The sequence below is a fragment of the Oryctolagus cuniculus genome, chromosome 14 (assembly GCF_051225735.1).
Source record: "Oryctolagus cuniculus isolate XC-2025 breed Fujian yellow rabbit chromosome 14, ASM5122573v1, whole genome shotgun sequence".
Taxonomy (NCBI): Eukaryota; Metazoa; Chordata; class Mammalia; order Lagomorpha; family Leporidae; genus Oryctolagus; species Oryctolagus cuniculus.
The window spans coordinates 81,281,001-81,299,318 of NC_142880.1; the positions used below are offsets into that span (position 1 = coordinate 81,281,001).

The following is an 18,318-nucleotide window of genomic DNA, read 5'->3' on the forward strand; positions in this document are numbered from 1 at the left end:
CACTCTGACCTTAGAATCAGCCCTTAAGGCATTCTGGTCTGGCTGAAAAGCCCACGAGAACATTTCAGGCATGGAAAGCCAAGACACTGTGGGGAAAAAAAAAATGTCCTACATGAAGGATCTCTGTTAGTGAGACTCCTGTGGAAAGAAGGAGCCATCAAAAAAGGATTTACTTTTCTCTGAAGAGAGGAGAGAACTTCCACTTTGCTTATGGCCTTGTCTAAATACTGATGGAGACTGTGGATTCAAAAGGTTTCCATAGCTTTGGCATCTCATGTCAAGAGCCTCGGATGATCACTGGTGTCATACATAAGAGTGGTAATTGTTAAATTAACAACAGGATTCACTGTGCACTTCCCATGCATGACCTCTAGCTTCAATGAGTTGTACTAGGAGAATTAACTGTAAAACTTGTTCTCAGTTTGTGTGTGTGTGTGTGTGTGCGCGCGCAAATTGTTGAAATCTTTACTTAAGTATAGAGTTGGTCTTCTGTATATAAAGTTAATAGAAAAAGAATCTTAATGGAGTAAGGGACTGAGAATGGGAGAGGGAAAAGGAGGTGTGGTGGGAATGTGGGTATGGTGGGAAGAATCATTATATTCCTAGAGTTGTACTTACGAAATCTGTGCTTATTAAATAAAAGGTTTATTTGGGAAAAAATAAAATAAAAATTAAAAAAAAGGAAGTGGTGTACCTGGGACTTGAATCAGCTCCATCATGGGACGGTGGCACTGCAGGAGGCAGTCTAACCCATTACAGCACAGAGCCAGGCCAGAGATAACATATTTTTAATTTACATTATAGTCATGGTCCTAATGACTAATAAATTATATAAGTAAAAATATTATAAAAACAAACAGTAGCTTATCCAAAAGTGAGAAACTGCTACCAGTATATTCTAGTGATAAAAACTGCTTTTACTCTAACACTGTTAATTTTTATTATACCTATGTTATATCAAATTATCTAGGAGATCAAATTTTCCATTTTGAGTTTTATGAGGTTTAAGATTTGAGTGTTACTAGAAGGTTTAGAACTTTTAAGTTCCTATTTTTAACTACTATATAAATAGTAACAAAAACAACCCTCAGAACTCAGTAAAATTATGTTTTCTAAGCAACACAGCTGCAAATAAGGCAAAGTTCAGATTCTTATAATTTCACAAAATTAAATATGCAGAGTAATAAGCAAGCAAAATAGAAAAAAATCACTAAAATTCCTCATTAATATCAAATGTACATACTATGATAATGTCATAGACTTCCAAATCTCTTCCACATTGGCCTCAGTCAGCTGTCTGCGGCGGACGAGTCGGCAAGCTGGCACTTCTCCAATGGCAATGCTGTGCCGTTTGTACCACATCTCAGAGTTCTAATGGGAAGTGGGCATTGGGGAGTAGAAAAGAAGGAGGGAAAGAGAAAGGACAGGAAGAAAAAAACAAATGTTTCAATATAAAATGGTATCATTTTCTGAGCAATATCTTCATCTATGTATAATTTGGTTTAAAATAAGTAGAAATACAAACTAATTTTATTTGCACAGACCTCAGAAAGTAAAGAATGGCTCTTAAAGTTTGGGTCATACTATAAAGGAATATTCATGAGTTGCAAAATAGCTGTGGCAATATGCATGACACTAAGTGGGATTTTTCTTGTAGGAGTTCACTAATCAGTGAAGTGGCAGTGAAATAAAATTTTGTTAATCAAAATTAACTGAAGGAATATCCAAACTGACTGTCCAAATTGAGTGACTGTTTAAAATGCAGTATTTTCAAGAATTCTTTTTTACAAGCATATATCAAATAAGAACAGTGTTGGAAAGGAAGTCCCACCCCAAGGACTGCTACAGAGGGCAGAGATGCCCTATACAGAAAACAATGAAAAGTCGGAGAGGCTACTCATTTGCCCCAGTTCGTACCATGTTACCCCCTTAATACTCTTAGAACCTCTTTTCTCACACTTAAGCTACTAAACATAAATCATAAAACATCCTTTTGGAAATCACTGAGAATTTTGAGCTTAAAACACAAAAAACAGGTGCCCGTATTGTGGCATAGTGGGTAAAGCTGTCTTCAAGACATTAGTAACTCATATGACCCCAGCTGCTTCACTTCTGATCCTGCTCCCTGCTAATGCACCTGGGAAAGCAGCAGAAAATGTCCCAAGTGCCTGAGCCACAGCTACCTACATGGGTGACCTGGAAGAAGTGCTTGACTCCTGTCTGGCCTATCCCAGTCCTGGCCACTGTGGCCATCTAGGGGAGTGAACCAGTGGATGGAAGACCTCTCTTTGTCACTCCCTCACTCTCTGACACTCTTTCAAATAAATAAATAAATAAATCTTTAAAAAAAAAAAAAAAAAGAACACATAAGAAGTCATTTGCAAAGAGTTACTTTAGTAGTTTTTGGCAAAAGTAGTATTAGAGGAAAACCTTCATATTTGGAAATGAGTAAGCAAATTCTTTTTAATCTGTTTTTCTTTTGTTTTTTGCTTAATTACTGAATTACAAAAGAAATCCGGGGGCTGGCACTGTGGTGGAGAAGGGTAAGCCTATATCTGCAGCGCTGGCATCCCATATGGGCACCCACCCATTTGAGTCCCAGCTGCTCCACTTCTGATCCAGCTCCCTATTGATGGCCTGGGAAAGCATCAGAAGATGGCCCAACTACTTGGGCCCCTGCATCCATGTGGGAGACCCAGAAGAAGCTCCTGGCTCCTGGCTCCTGGCTCTTGACTTCGGCCTGGCCCGGCCACTGCTGCCATTTGGGGAGTGAACCAGTAGATAGAAAATATTGATCCTGAGGTTCCAAGATGGCAGAGTAGGGAGGGAACTTACTGCCCTAGCCCAGAAGACAGTTTAAAAAAAGTGGAGATAGTGTAGTCTCAGGGAAGAGTTAGGGAAAAAACGGGAGAGGAAACTCTACCTAAATAGGAGGGACATGGTGGACCTATGTGGAAGGTGTGGGCGTCCATGGCTCAGAACTCCACAGCCAAGAGCCTACACACCAGCACTGGAAAGTGAGGTGAGACGAGACTGCAGTAGCCTGGGACACTGGCAAAAAACCAGCACCAACAGCTTAGAGGGAACAAGGTTTGAAGCCTGGGGGTGGGGGTAGGGGGTGAGGGGTACAGTCAAACTAAAGGAGGAAAAAAATAAAAGGATGGGATGGACACGTTTCTCTCTCTCCAATCACTTTACAAAGGTGTACTGTGACAAGCCGATAGAGCAGGCGCCATTTTGGACATACATAACAGGTGCACCAAACAAAATAGACTTTCATACAAAAACTGCTAAAAGAGACAAAGAAGGGCACTATATAATGATTAAAGGATCAATTCAACAGGAAGATGTAACTACTATAAACATATATGCACCTAATTATAGGGCATCTGGCTATTTAAAAGAATTGTTAAAGGACTTAAAGGGAGACTTAGACTCCAATACAATAGTATTAGGGGACTTCAATACTCTACTTTCAGCAATGAATAGATCAACCAGACAGAAAATCAACAAAGAATCAGCAGATTTAATCGACACTATAGGCCCAATGGATCTAACATATATCTATAGAACTTTGCATCCTACAGTTGCAGAATCACATTCTTCTCAGCAGTGCATGGAACTTTCTCCAGGATTGACCACATACTAGGCCATAAAGCAAGTCTCATCAAATTCAAATAAATCGAAATCATACCATCTTCTCAGACCACAATGGAATGAAGCTGGAAATCAGCAACCCTGGAATCGCTAGACCATATGCAAACACATAGAGACATAACAACATACTCCTAAATGAACAGTGGGTCATAGAAGAAATCAAAAACTTTCCTGAAATGAAGATGACAACACAACATATCAAAACTTATGGGATACAGCAAAAGCAGTGTTAAGAGGAAAGTTTAGGTTCTTATATCAAGAAATTAGAAAGGCATCAAATAAATGAGCTATCAATACATCTCAAGGATCTAGAAAAACTACAGCAAACCAAACCCAATATTAGTAGGAGAAAAGAAATAATTAAAATCAGAAAAGAAATCAACAAAATTGAATGCAAAAAAACTTACAAATGATCAGCAAAACACAGAGATAGTTTTTTGAAAAAATAAACAAAATTGACATATCATTGGCCCAACTAACCAAAAAAAGGCAAAAAAAGACCCAAATCAATAAAATTAAAGAAGAAAAAGGAAATATAACAACAGACATCACAGAAATAAAAAAGAATTGCATGGCAATGAACTGGGAAAAAACAAGTATCACCACAAATGCCTAACAATAATGACAGTAAACCAAGAAACAAGAATAAGGAAGACAATATGATGCCCTCAAAGGAAGATGAAGAGATTGACAAAATGCCAGAAATACAATTCAAAAAATTGGTGGAATGAAAAAAGAAATCTATTTGCTGCCCAAAAGAAACACATCTCACCAACAAAGATGTTTGCAGACTGAAAGTGAAAGGATGGAAAAAGATATTCCATGCTAACAGAAACCAAAAAAAGAGGTGGTGTAGCCATCCTAATATCGGACAAAATAGAGTTTAACACAAAAACTGTTAAAAGAGACAAAGAAGGGCACTGTGCAATGAATAAGAAATCAATTCAACAGGAAGATGGGACTATGATAAATGTATATGCACCGAATTAAAGGTCACTTGGCTATTAAAAGAAATGCTAATCAATCTAAAGGGAGACATAGACTCCAAAACAATGGTAGTGAGGGACTTTAATACTCCTCTTTCAGAAGTGGACAGATCAATCAAAAAATCAGCAAAGAAACAACAGAGTAAATCAACACTACAGACCAAATGGATCTGATGGATATCTATAAAAGTTTTTATCCTACAGATGCAGAATAAACATTCTTCTCATCAGTGCATGCAACTTTCTCTAGGATAGACCACATGTTAGGCCATAAAGCAAGCCTCAGCAAATTTAAAAAAAATCAAAATCATGCCATACATCTTCTCTGACCACAATGGAATTAAGCAGAAAATCAACAACTCATGAATTTCTAGAATATATGTAAACACATGGACTGAACAACATGTTCCTAAATAAACAGTGGGTCACTGGAGAAATTTCTGGAAATGAAAGAAAACACCAATTAAACATATCAAAACTTATGGGATAAAACAAAAGCAGAGTTAAGAGGAAAGTTCATAGCAATTGGTGCCTACATCAAGAAATTGGAAAGGCACCAAATGAGCTATCGATACATCTCAAGGTCTTAGAAAAACAACAGCAAACCAAACCCAAAACAGTAGGAGAAAAGAAATAATTAAAGTTAGAAAAGAAATAAAATCGAAACCCAAAGAAGAGAAAAGATCAGCAAAACAAAAAACAAGTTTTTTGAAAAAATAAAATTCACAAACCATTGGCCCAACTAACTTAAAAAAAGAGAAAACCCAAATCAATAAAATTGGAGATAAAAAAAAGAAATGTAACAACAGACACCACAAAAATAAAAAGAATCATCAGAAATTACTACAAACAACTGTTTGCCAACAAATCAGGAAACCTAGATAGACAGATGGATAGATTCCTAGACACACACAACCTACCTAAATTGAGCCACAAAGACACAGAAAACATGACCACCAATAACCAAGACAGAAATTGAATCAGTAATAAAGAGCCACTCAGTAAAGAGGCCATCCCACTCCTGGGAATTTACCCAAGTCAAATAAAACCAGCCTATGAAAGTTATCTGTACCCCCATGTTTAGCACAGCTCAATTCACAATAGCTAAGATGTGGAATCAACCCAAAGGTCTGTCAACTGAAGACTGGATAAAGAAATTATGGGATATGTACACCATATAATACTACACAACAGTAAAAAAAAGGGGGGGGGGGATTCCTGTCATTTTCAACAAAATAGATGAAACTGGAAAACATCATACTTTGTGAAATAAGCCAGTCCCAAAAGCACAAATACCATATGTTCTCTCTAATCTATGATAAATAATAGAGTACCTAAAAGGTAGTCTATAGAAGTGAAAGTGACATTTCAAGATACAATGACTTGGGGCCAGCACCGCGGCTCATTAGCCTAATCCTCCGCCTTGCAGCACCGGCACACCGGGTTCTAGTCCCAGTCGGGGCACCGGATTCTGTCCCGGTTGCTCCTCTTCCAGGCCAGCTCTCTGCTGTGGCCAGGGAGTGCAGTGGAGGATGACCCAAGTCCTTGGGCCCTGCACCCCATGGGAGACCAAGATAAGTACCTGGCTCCTGCCATCGGATCAGCGCGGTGCACCGGCCGCACCGCGCTGGCCGCGGCGGCCATTGGAGGGTGAACCAACGGCAAAAGAAGACCTTTCTCTGTCTCTCTCTCTCAGTGTCCACTCTGCCTGTCAAAAAAAAAAGAAAAAAAATAAAAAGATACAATAACTTGGAATAGCCCTTGTCTCAACTTTTGAGGAACAGTTTTATTTTTCAAACTATTTGTTGAACTCTTTATTTAGTATAGAGTTAATTATATGTGTATAAAGTTAATTGAAAATAGATCTTAGAAAAAATTAAGAATGGGATTAGGAGAGGGAGGAGGAAGAGGGGTGGGAGGGTAGATATAGTGGGAGAATCACTATATTCCTAATATTGTATTTATGAAATGCGTGAAGTTTGTATTCCTTAAATAAAAGGTGTCTGGATAGCTGGCAGTACCAAGTAGAGATACGGGCTCTGGTTCGAGTCTCAGCTGCTCTACTTCCAATCCAGCTCTCTGCTATGGCCTGAGAAAGCAGTAGAAGACAGTTTAAGTCCTTGGGCCCCTGCACCCACGTAGGAGACCTGGAAGAAGCTCCTGGCTCCTGGCTTTGGATTGGCACAGCTCTGGCCCTTGTGGCCATCTGGGGAGTGAACCAGCAGACAGAAGACCTCTCTCTCTCTCTCTGCCTCTGCCCCTTTGTAACTCCACCTTTCAAATAAATAAATCTTTTAAAAATAATAAAAAATAAAAGGTTTCTGGGAAAAATTTTTTTAAAATAAATGAAAACTTCAAAATTAAATTAAAAAGTACCTGATCTCATGGAGTGTGTGAGTGAATGTGTGTAATACTTTATCCATTTAGTATTTTTTTTGTTTTCGTACCATTGGTTGAACTCTGTAATTAACACACAATTATTCTTAGGGGTTTAAATTTTAACTGAAAAGTGATCCCTGTTAGGAATTTGGAAAACATTATGCTGAGTGAAATAAGCCAATCCCAAAGGGACAAATACCACTTGTTCTCCTTTATAGGTGACAACTAACTGAGCACCAAAAAGGAAACCTGTTAAAGTGAAATGAACACTATGCGAAATGGTGACTTGATCAGCCCTCACCCTGACTGTTGATGAGCAACTTAATATGTTATCCCTCTTAGTATTTTTTTTGTTTGTTTGTTCTACTTAATACTTTTGGTTGAATACTGTAATCAATACACAATTATTCTTAAGTGCTGAAACTTAACTGAAAAGTGATTGCTGTTAAATATAAGAGTGGGAATAAGAGAGGGAAGAGATGTGCAATTCGGGACATGCTCAAGCTGACTTACCTCAAACGGTAGAGTTAGAAACATACCAGGGGATTCCAATTCAATCCCATCAAGGTGGCATGTACCAATGCCATCTCACTAGTCCCAGTGATCAATTTCTGTTCACAATTGATCATAATGATAGGACTAAGAACCAAAGGGATCACATAAACAAGAATAGTGTCTGCAAATATTAGCTGATAGAATAAAAAAGGGAGAGAATGATCCAACATGGGAAGTGAGATACACAGCAGACCCACAGAATGGCAGATGTCCTAAACAGCACTCTGGCCTCAGAGTCAGCCCTTAAGGCATGCGGATCCGGCTGAAAAGCCCATGAGAGTATTTCAGGCATGGAAAGCCAAGACACTCTGGCAAGAAAAAAAAAAATGAAATGACCTAAATGAAAGATCTCTGCGAGTGAGTTCCTAGTGGAAAAAACAGGGCATTAAAGAAGGTGGTACCTTTCTCTGAAGGGAGGAGAGAACTTCCACTTTGACCATGGCCTTGTCTAAAAATGATCAGAGTCAGTGAACTCAGGGGGCTTCCATAGCCTTGGCAGCTCATGACAAGAGCTTAGGGTGATTACTGATGCCATAAACAAGAGTGTCAATTTGTTAAGTCAACAACAGGAGTCACTGTGCACTTACTCCTCATATAGGGTCTTTGTCCTTACTGTGCTGTACATTGAGATTTAATGCTATAACTAGTACTCAAACAGTATTTTTCACTTTATGTTTCTGTGTGGGAGCAAACTGTTGAAATTTTTGCTTAATGTATGCTAAACTGATCTTCTGCATATAAAGAGAATCGAAAATGAATCTTGATGTGAATGGAAGGGGAGAGGGAGTGGGAAAGGGGAGGGTTGCAGGTGGGAGGGACGTTATGGAGGGGAAGCCATTGTAATCCATAAGCTGTACTTTGGAAATTTATATTCATTAAATAAAAGTTTAAAAAAAAAAAAAGTACCTGATCTCATGGAGTGTGTGATTTAATTTTCACCTGAAGAGGAACTATCAGATGGTAACTAATACTCCCTAGTAGAAATAAATCCAAAGGTCCTCAAATATCTTTTGTATTTCTATTTCTTTAACAGCCTATTTCATATTACATGCTTCAATCACTTGTAAGTACTTTTAGAATATAGACCAAGTCACACATTACTGCATCTGCAGAACCCAGCACAATGCATAGCATACAAGTGACATGAAATATTATCTTTATTGAATGAATAAGTTATGATACCCACTATGACCTCTGCTCCAAGTTCCAGGGCCATGATCTCCTTTTGCGTGTTAGATAGTTCCATTTACTGTAACCCAGCTTTATCTCTCACATAATTAAAACCAAATTTATCACCATCCTTGACAAATCTACAAGCTTTCATGGAGTCCCCACTTCTAACACTGGTGTCATTCCTTTCCTTGAATTATTTGTGATAAAATCTAAGCTGCTTAACTAGTCTCTCCAAACTGAGATGCAACACAACCCTTTCAGAAAAAAATGAATTAATGGGGTCAGCACTGTCATGTAGCTAGCTGTATGAAGCTGCCACTGACATCCCATTTGGGCACTGGTTCAAGACATGTATGCTCCATTTCTGATCCAGTTCCCTGATAATGACCTGGGAAAGCAGAGGAGGACGGCCCAACTGCCTGGGCCCCTGCACCCAGCGGAAGACCCAGAAGCAGCTCTGGGCTGCTGGCTTCCACCTGGCATAGCCCTGGCTGTTACAGCCATTTGCAGAGTGAATCAGCAGGTGAATATTCTGTATGTCTCCCTCTCCCTTTCGCTCTATAACTCTTTGAAATAATAAAAAATAAATGTAAAAAAGGAAAAAAAATTATTGTTTTATTTATACTGCCTAAAAACAGTTACTTTATATCTTTGCAAAGAAAACTATGCTTTGGACATCTAGCTTAGAAATCCAGATTCAATTAGAGCATCGGTGTTACTTCAATTCTTTAAAATTGTCTTGCCTTATAAAGTTTTTCTCTGCATTTTTATTTTTCTGCATTACCTCAATTGCAGTAGTCTTCTACTGGAGTTTTTTTTTTTTTAAAGACTTATTTATTTATTTTAAATGCAGACTTACAGAGAGAGAAGGAGATACATAGAGACCGAGAAAGAGAGATATCTTCCCTCTGCTAGTTTACTCCCCAAATGGCCACAACCAGCGGGGCTGGCCCAGGCCAAATCCAGGAGCCAGGAGCTTCTTTCTGGTCTCCCACATAGGTGCAAGGGCCCAAGGACCTGGGACATCCTCCGTTCCTTCCCAGGCACGTTAGCAGGGAGCTGGATTGGAGGTGGAGCGCTGGATTTTAACCAGATCCCATATGGGATGCTGGCTCTGCAGTCCACGCTTTAACCTGCTAAGCCCACAGCACAGGCCCCATACTGAAGATACTTTAAGGAAAAGGTATACAGAAAAGAGGTAGTCCATTCTACCACGAGCAGAGGTTTTCCCAGGACTGGAAAAATCTACATTTGTTCATATGTTGTATCAGAAGTCATTCTATAATACTCCATGGCCTAACCTAACCTTCTCATTTTCAACTGTCAATCATTAATAACAAAGTTTAGGAGAAGACGACAAAGTGGGAAAGAATAAATTACAGGACAAGAATAAGGAGTCTGGAGAGAAATCTGTTCAGTCTGAACCTATGAAAGCAGTTACCATGTATTCAATCAAGATGGCGACAGGCAAGAGAGAAAACCTGTGAGGGCCAGTCTTGCCCGGTCACTGGTCCCTCAGCTGGGGACAATCACGATACTGTTTTACAGTGCTTCCACACCACTGTTCATAAGGGACAGAAGGTCGCAGCCGCGGGCCACCCCCTCCACCCGTGAGTCGCGGCACTCACCATCACAATCGGCCTCACTGGGATGTTCTCCTGCGAAGTGCCTGGCGGGGGATCACTCCACGCTGGGAACTTAATAACATCCTTTTGGGACGAGGGCTTTTTCGGATATGGTTTCAGAGGTGAGGAAGGAGGAAACCTAAAAACCAAGAACGATTTGTTATTGCAGCAGTGGCAGACACTGACATTTTAACAACAATATCCAGGTCTTGTGCCCTTGCAAATTTATGCAGTAATTCCACACTTAATGAGCCCACACTTAACCAAATTATTACACATGACTGGTTGCATCTAATTGTATCTTTTGTTTTATTTCATATCTATATATCTATATATTCACTCATGGGGCCAGCACTGTGGTAGGGCAGGTTAGGCTGCCCACTGTGACACCAGCATCCCATTGGAGCACCAGTTCAAGTGCCAGTTGCTTCACTTCTGATCCCTGCTAATGTGCCTGGTAAGCAGTGGGAGATGGTCCAAGTGCTTGGGCCCCTGCCAACAACCTGGAAACCTGAGTGGAGCCAGGCTCCTGGCTAAGCCTGACCTGGCCTAGCCTTGGCAGGTGCAGCCATTTGGGGGAGTGAATCAGTGAAGAGAAGATCGATCTCTCTCTGTCTCACCCTCTCTATATACAACTTTGCTTTTCAAATAAATAAATCCTTAAAAAATAAAATATTCATTCATTAGGCCCAACAAAAAGCATTTATGGGGAAAAACAGGAAGCAATTACATGATACACGCTTTAGATAAATAAATAAAATCCATTTTCTTATCATTTGATTTTCATGATCAAAGATGTTTTTAGTAGGATGCCTGGGTAAGCCGTTTCTTTCACCAACTCAAAATCCTTTCTATCTCATAACTCCAAAATCTGCAGGTGGCATATTATAAATGAGAATTATCAATAGAAAAATCTGAGTAATACTTGCTAAGGAAGAGTATATTAACATGAAAACCATTTGGCCTCATACTTTTTCCCTCAAGTAACCAACACTTGGCACAGAGACTGAAACTTCAGTCTAAGAAATCTATTGGGAAAGCAGCCTAGAAAGCCCCCCAGTGAGGGAGTGGCTCTCAGAAGGAAAGCCAAGGGCACTCTCGGAGCAAGGGAAACGCTGAGGGCCCTCCCAGAACAACAAAAAGAACAACGTGGCACAATTCGTACCTGTGTGGGAATGTGTAACCTACAGCAACCCTGTAGCCTTAAAATGTCCAAATGAAATGTATGCAAATATTCGAGGGAGACAAAGAAACTAAGACTGTACATAAGGCAATGCCCCACTTGGTTTGGGGCTCAGCCTTGAACATTAATTCCCTGGACCCATGTCCACAGGAACAGCACTACTGCTTCCTGCCGTGAGCCTTGATGCTGCCAGCACCGCAGGCGGAGGATTAGCCTATTGAGCCATGGCACCGGCCTTTTTTCTTTTCTTAAAAATTATTTATTTGAAAGAGCTACAGAGAGTGAGAGACACAGAGGGACAGAGAGAGAAAGAATCTTCCATCTGCTAGTTCACAGCCCCGTACATCACACACTGGCTCATGTCTATAGTTTTCAAGGAAAGTTTATATCAAGGTGAATCAGGAGACAGAAAGAGGGAGAGACAGAAAGTCTTCCATTCACTCCCTAAATGGCCACACAGCTGGAGCTCAGCCAATCCAAAGCCAGGGGCTTCTTCCGGGTCTTCCACACAGGTTCAGGGGCTCAAGTACTTGGACCATCATCTGCTGCTTTCCCAGTCCATTAGCAGAGAGCTGGATCAGAAGATGAGCACCCAGGACATGAACTGGTGCCCATATGGGATGCCAGCACTGCAGGTGGAGGCTTAGCCTACCACACCACAGCACTAGCCCCTGATGTAAACATTTTTGGACCTGAGTTCCTAAGCTTGGCTTTCCCATGAACTATATGTTTCCTTTGGAATGTAAAAGTCTCTCTAAATCACAATTTAAATTAGATGATATATAAATTTCCTTCTAGGTTCAAATATGTGTTTCTGGTATTCCCAAACTCAGAAATAGGGAATATCTTCCAAACAGCAGAGTAGAATCTCTTTTACTTTTTTTTAATTTAAATTTTTATTTATTAGTCAGAGAGACAGAGATCTTCTATTCACTGGTCCACTCCCCAAACACCTACAACTGACAGGACTGGGCCAGGCTGAAGCCAAGAGCCTGGAACCCAATGTGAGCCTCCCTCATGGGTGGCAGGGAACAAAGTACTGGAGCTATCACCTGCTGCCTCCAGGGTGTGCATCAGCAGGAAGCTGGATCAGGGGCAGAGCCACGCCTCACACCCAGGGACTCTGAGCACCCCATAGCGGCAATAACTGCTACACCAAACTCCCAGCCCCAGAGTAGAATTTCTCACTGCAGAACAGTGATGGAAGACACGCCAGGGAGTCACTTCTTCCCTCCACCCAGAGAAGATGAGCTCCCTGCTCACAGCCATCAGAAGAAGGCCTGCTATCTTCTCCCAGAAGTCTGGCTACCTTGCTGAGATAAAATGCAGAGGAGCTCCCTCCAGTGGACTGCTTTTATTTTGTGCATTGGAAGTCATCAATTTAATCCTAATATCTTAATCTTCTAACATTGGACTTGACAGCCCTTTAGAAATGATGTGGCTCAAAGGCCACATTTTTCACCTAGGGAAATTAGGGCCCATGAGAGAAAAGCCCCTGAACAAAAATAAATAAATTAATTAATTAATTAATTAAATAAAATAAATCCATCTTCTACAAAAGATCTGCAAATCCTTTAACAAAAAAACTACAAAACTTTATTGAAAGATATTAACTAAATTGACAGAAAAATATACTTTAGTGAATAAGAAGACTCCGCATCATAAAATACCACTTTTCCCTATGAAGATAGAGAGACGATGAAATCCAACGAAACGTTTTTCATGAAATATGATTATAAAACTTACATGAAAATGCGAAGTGCTAAAAATAATCAAGACATTGTTTTCAAGACATTGTTTTCTTTTTTTTTTAAGATTTATTTAATTATTTGAAAGTCAGAGTTACACAGAGAGAGGAGAGGCAGAGACAGAGGTCTTCTATCCGCTGGTTCACTCCCCAACTGACCTCAACAGCCGGAGATGCACCAATCCAAAGCCAGGAGCCAGGAGCTTCTTCCGGGTCTCCCAAGCGGGTGCAGGGGCCCAAGGACTTGGGCATCTTCTACTGCTTTCCCAGGTCATAGCAGAGAGCTGGATTGGAAGAGGAGCAGCTGGGTCTTGAACCAGCGCCCATATGGGATGCCAGTGCTTAGGCCAGCGTGTTAACCCTCTGCACCACAGTGCCGGCCCCAAGACATTGGTTTTAAAATAAACTTATTGGCACCAGCATTGTGGTGTAGTGGGTAAAGCCGCTGCCTGCAATGCCTGCATCCCCTATGGGCACTGGTTCGAGTCTTAGCTGCTCCACTTCTGATTCAACTCCATGCTAACACACCAAGGAAAGCAGTGGAAGGTGGCCCAAGTACTTGGACCTCCTCGGGGGAGACCCCGAGGAAGCTACTGGCTCCTGGCTTCAGCCTGGCCCAGCCCTGGTCATTGCAGCCATTTGGGGAGTGAACCAGCAGGTGGAAGATCTTTCTCTCTGCATCTGTCTATCTCTGTCACTCTCTAAGGCTGCCTTTCAAATAAATAAAATAAATCTTAAAAAAAAAAAAAACACTCCCTGCACAATATCTACCAAAATAATACATAAATAAGTAAACTTAGCTTTTATTTCCATTTTCCATGAACTTTTTAAGATTTATTTATTTGAAAGGCAGAGTTAGAAAGAGAATGAGAGAGAGAGAGAAAGAGAGATCTTCCAGTTGCTAGTTCACTCCCCAGATGGCTGTAACAGCCAGGGCTGGGTCAGGCCAAAGCCAGGAGCCAAGAACTCCATCCCAGTCTCCCACATGGATGCAGGGGCCCAAAGACTTGGGCCATCTTCTACTGCTTTTCCCAAGCACATTAGCAGAGAGCTGGATTGGAAGTGGAACACCAAGGACTCAAATGGGTGCCCATATGGGATGCTGGTGTTGCAGGCGGTGGCTTAACCAGCTATACCACAATGTCTGCCTCAAGACATTCTTAAAGAAGAAAAACAAATTGCAGTGGCTTACCTTACCAAAAATCAAAGCCAATGAAGACAATGTGGTAGAGCGATACTGATGGATGACACGAACCACAGCTACCTAATCTCAGCATTGCAACCATAGCTACTCAGTCTCAGCAGAACGCTTAGCCTCAGCCCTGTCCTCTACCCACTCGAGTACTGGTGGCACCTTCCAACACACCTGCTGTGACTAACAAAATTTTCTCCAGATTCTGCCCAACGGCCCCTCTAAAATGGCCATGCCTAGAAAAAGAGATGAACACACTCATGTTTAAAAACATGGCTTATAACAGAGTAGACACTGCAAATCAGTGGAAAAACAAGGTAAGTACTGTGCCAACTGGTTATCCATTTTTTAAAAAGATTTATTTATTTTATTTGAAAGGCAGAGTTACAGAGAGGCAGAGGCAGAGAAAGAGAGAGAGATTTTCCATGTGCTGGTTCACTCCCCAAATGGCTGCAATGGCCAGAGCTGTGCCAATCCAAAGCCAGGAGCCAGGAGCTTCTTCTGGGTCTCCCATATGGCTGCAGGTGCCCGAGGACTTGGGCCATCTTCTACTGCTTTCCCAGGCCATAGCAGAGAGCTGGATTGGATGTGGAGCAGCCGGGACTCGAACCAGAGCCCATATGGGATGCTGGCACTGCAGTTGGCGGCTTTACCGACTAAGCCACGGCGCCATCCCCTGGTTATTGTGAAAAGTGAAACTGCACTCCTCGGCAGACTGCCACATTTCCAAGGATCTTCACATTCCCAGAGTTGTTGACCAGGCACCCCAGACCACACGACCTTCTGCAACGTGAGCTTGCCGCTGCTGTGTCAAGAGGCAGAGTGCACGTCCCCACTCTTGCTGAGTCTGAGTGAGCTTTAAGTTTCTATAAACAAAATATGGCAGAAGCACTAACCCTTAACTAGCTGGCTTCTCTTCATGCCTCTTGAACTCTCGCTCTCATATCATGCATTCCTGTAAAGCTCCCTCTTGGAAACCAGTAACCAAGAAGTGTGACTACCCTAGGGCCACCATGTTGTGACACTCCTAAATGACAGGACAATTCCCCAGAAGATGAGAAATGGCGTGGAAAGAAACTGAAGTCAAGGAGCACCAAAGCTCCAGATTTGCACAAAAAAAAAAAAAAAAAAAAAAAAAATCATTCTCGGGTGAACTTCCCAGCCCTCCTTCTCCTGAGACTGACAACTTGCTAGGATGGTTCACAATACTTTGTTTACCTGTTTCTTATAAAAGAGATCATAAAGGATGGGGATGAACACCCAGGGGAAGACATGATAAGGGTGACGTGAGGCAGGGAGCCCACATAGAGCTTGGACTCCCCCTTTGGGCATGCGCCTTCCCTCGCCTCCAGGTGCTGAAGATTCCACAACCCAGACTCTCAAAGCTTACAGCCAGGCCCTTTCCCATCACTTCCCCAGGGGTGATGGGTGGGGCTTGCAGTTCCAACTCTAATCCTCTCATGATTCCTTCTTTCTGAAAAATCTCTAAGTAGTTTCATTGGCATAAACGCAGGAGGCTCCCAAGGGCTCATTATGAATAACCAAAGGTACTCCAATCACTCAGGGAATGGTTTTAGGAACTCTATGGCAGGAACCAGGGACAAGCACCAGGCTTTCACATTACACCACAGGTTCCTAAAATTTGAAGGGTGTTGCACCATAACAGACTTGTAAGTGGCCCAATACAGAAGAGAGCCTGTCAAAGGGATCTGTTATGTGTAATTTTACCTAATGCAATAAACCACGAAAGATTCATAAGAAAGCTCAACATTTTTTCTTTTTCTTAAAGATTTATTTATTTATTTATTTGAAAGTCAGGGTGACACAGAGAGAAGGAGAGGCAGAGAGAGAGAGAGAGAGAGAGAGACAGAATAGAGAGGTCTTCCATCCACTATTACTCCCCAGTTGGCTGCGTTGGCTGGAACTTCACCCATCCGAAGCCAGGAGCCAGGAGCTTCTTCTGGATCTCCCATGTGGGTGCAGGAACCCAAGCATTTGGACCATCTTCTACTGCTTTCCCAGGCCAAAGCAGAGAGCTGGACTGGAAGTGGAGCAGCCGGGTCCCAAACCAATGCCCATATGGGATGCTGGCACAGCAGGCAGCAGCTTTACCCACTACATTACAGTGCCAGCCCCAAAACTCAACATTCTTAAGATAACAGTACTAGCAGAATCACCATCCTGGTACAGTTCAATTGGAACCTGAAGAACACATCCACTTGAACATTTCAAAATGAAAAGATCAGCCAACACTCTCAAATGTCTATAAGCAAGAAGTATCTGAGAAAGTTACCCCCACTGGAAATACAGGTCATTTATTATGGAAAAGAAAGAATGACTCAGAATGCAGAGCCAGAAGTCCAGGAGGTAGAGCCAGGATTCACAGACAATCACTCCTAGGAAGCAGACCTGAGCCCTAATCAAGGAATGGGAGATACGCACCTAATGCTTGCTGTATGTAACGTCATAATAGTATGAAACTTAAAGTCTTGATGGGGAGGGTGAATGCAGCTTGAACATGAAAGCAATATTGTTATGGCTGGAGGCAAAGTATGACAGCTTGTATTTTCTAAGGATGGCAAACGCAATATCTGCCATCCCTGAGGTGACTGCACGCCCCCATCAGAAGCCCAGTGAGTGAGCTGACAAGTGAAATACAGCAGAACTTCCAGCACAGACCTTAGCTGACGGACAGTTTTCTTTCCTGATGGGAATACTTGCTCCTGGGAGCTTCATTCTTGGGAGCTAGCCACCAGGTTAAGCATGGCAACTACCCTAAGACCATCATCACCCACACGCAGACGCTCTAGTGCATGGTGGTGAACGTTCACCCTGTGGGCCTTCTAAGGCCGAAGACATCATTTGGTCTAGCCCTGCCAAGGTAACCGCAGATGGGATGCAAAATTCAATTCATCTATAGCAGGCTAATTTTTAAGTTGACAATTGGGGCCGGCAGTGTGGCGTAGTGCGTAAAGCCACCACCTGCAATGCCAACATCCCATATGGGCCTGACTGCTCCACTTCCAATCCAACTACCTGCTACTGCACCTGGGAAAGCAGCAGAGGGTGGCCTAAGTGCTTGGGCCCCCGCACACATGTGGAAAAGCCAGAAGAAGCTCCTGGCTCTTGGCTTCAGCCTGGCCCAGCCCTGGCCATTAAGGCCAACTGGAAGGTTTTCTCTCTCGGTCTCTCCTTCTCTTTGTCTGTCTGTATGTCTCTCTCTCTGTAACTCTGCCTTTCAAATAAATAAAACAAATCTATGTACTGTGGCGTAGCAAGTAAAGTTGCCACCTGCAGTGCCAGCATCCCATATGGGCACCGGTTTGAGACCCGGCCACTCCACTTCCAGTCCAGCTCTCTGCTATGGGGTGGGAAAGCAATAAAAAATGGCCCAAGTCCTTGGGCCCCTGCACCTGCGTGGGAGACCCAGAAGAAGCTCCTGACTCCAGGCTTCGGATCAGCGCAGCTTCAGCAGTTGTGGCCAATTGGATGGAAGACTTTTCTCTCTCTCTTTCAAGTAAATAAATAAATCTTTAAAAAAAAACTAAAATGCCTTTTAAAAAAATAAAATTAAAAGAAATCTTAAAATGTTGATATGCCCTGTGAATGATGTTATAAATATCCAAATAGTCCTCGGCAGAAAAAGGGTTCCCCACCCCCGACCACATAAATAGAGGGAGAGACCAAGACGCACAAAGGCTCCACGATTGTAAGAAGAAAAAAGCTATCTTATGAGTGAATTTTCTAGCCTAATTGATGAACTGTGGGTAAAGGGCAAACAGCCAGCAGAGCTCTCTGACACAAATCCCATGAGCAAAATA

At 42.0% G+C, this 18,318-nt stretch overlaps 1 protein-coding gene across 3 annotated transcripts in view; it reads right to left on the reverse strand.

Moving 5' to 3' along the window:
* Nucleotides 1–18,318, reverse strand: part of DEPDC1B (DEP domain containing 1B) — a 118,014-nt gene that overhangs the window by 58,132 nt on the left and 41,564 nt on the right. For all 3 annotated transcript variants that reach the window (XM_089313199.1, XM_089313200.1, XM_070056735.2), the window contains 2 exons: nucleotides 10,379–10,514; nucleotides 1,244–1,371 (listed from right to left, as the gene is read on the reverse strand). In XM_089313199.1, the coding sequence (XP_089169325.1) occupies nucleotides 1,244–1,371; nucleotides 10,379–10,381 (131 nt within the window). In that variant the 5' untranslated portion in view covers nucleotides 10,382–10,514. The remainder of the gene's footprint in view (nucleotides 1–1,243; nucleotides 1,372–10,378; nucleotides 10,515–18,318) is intronic.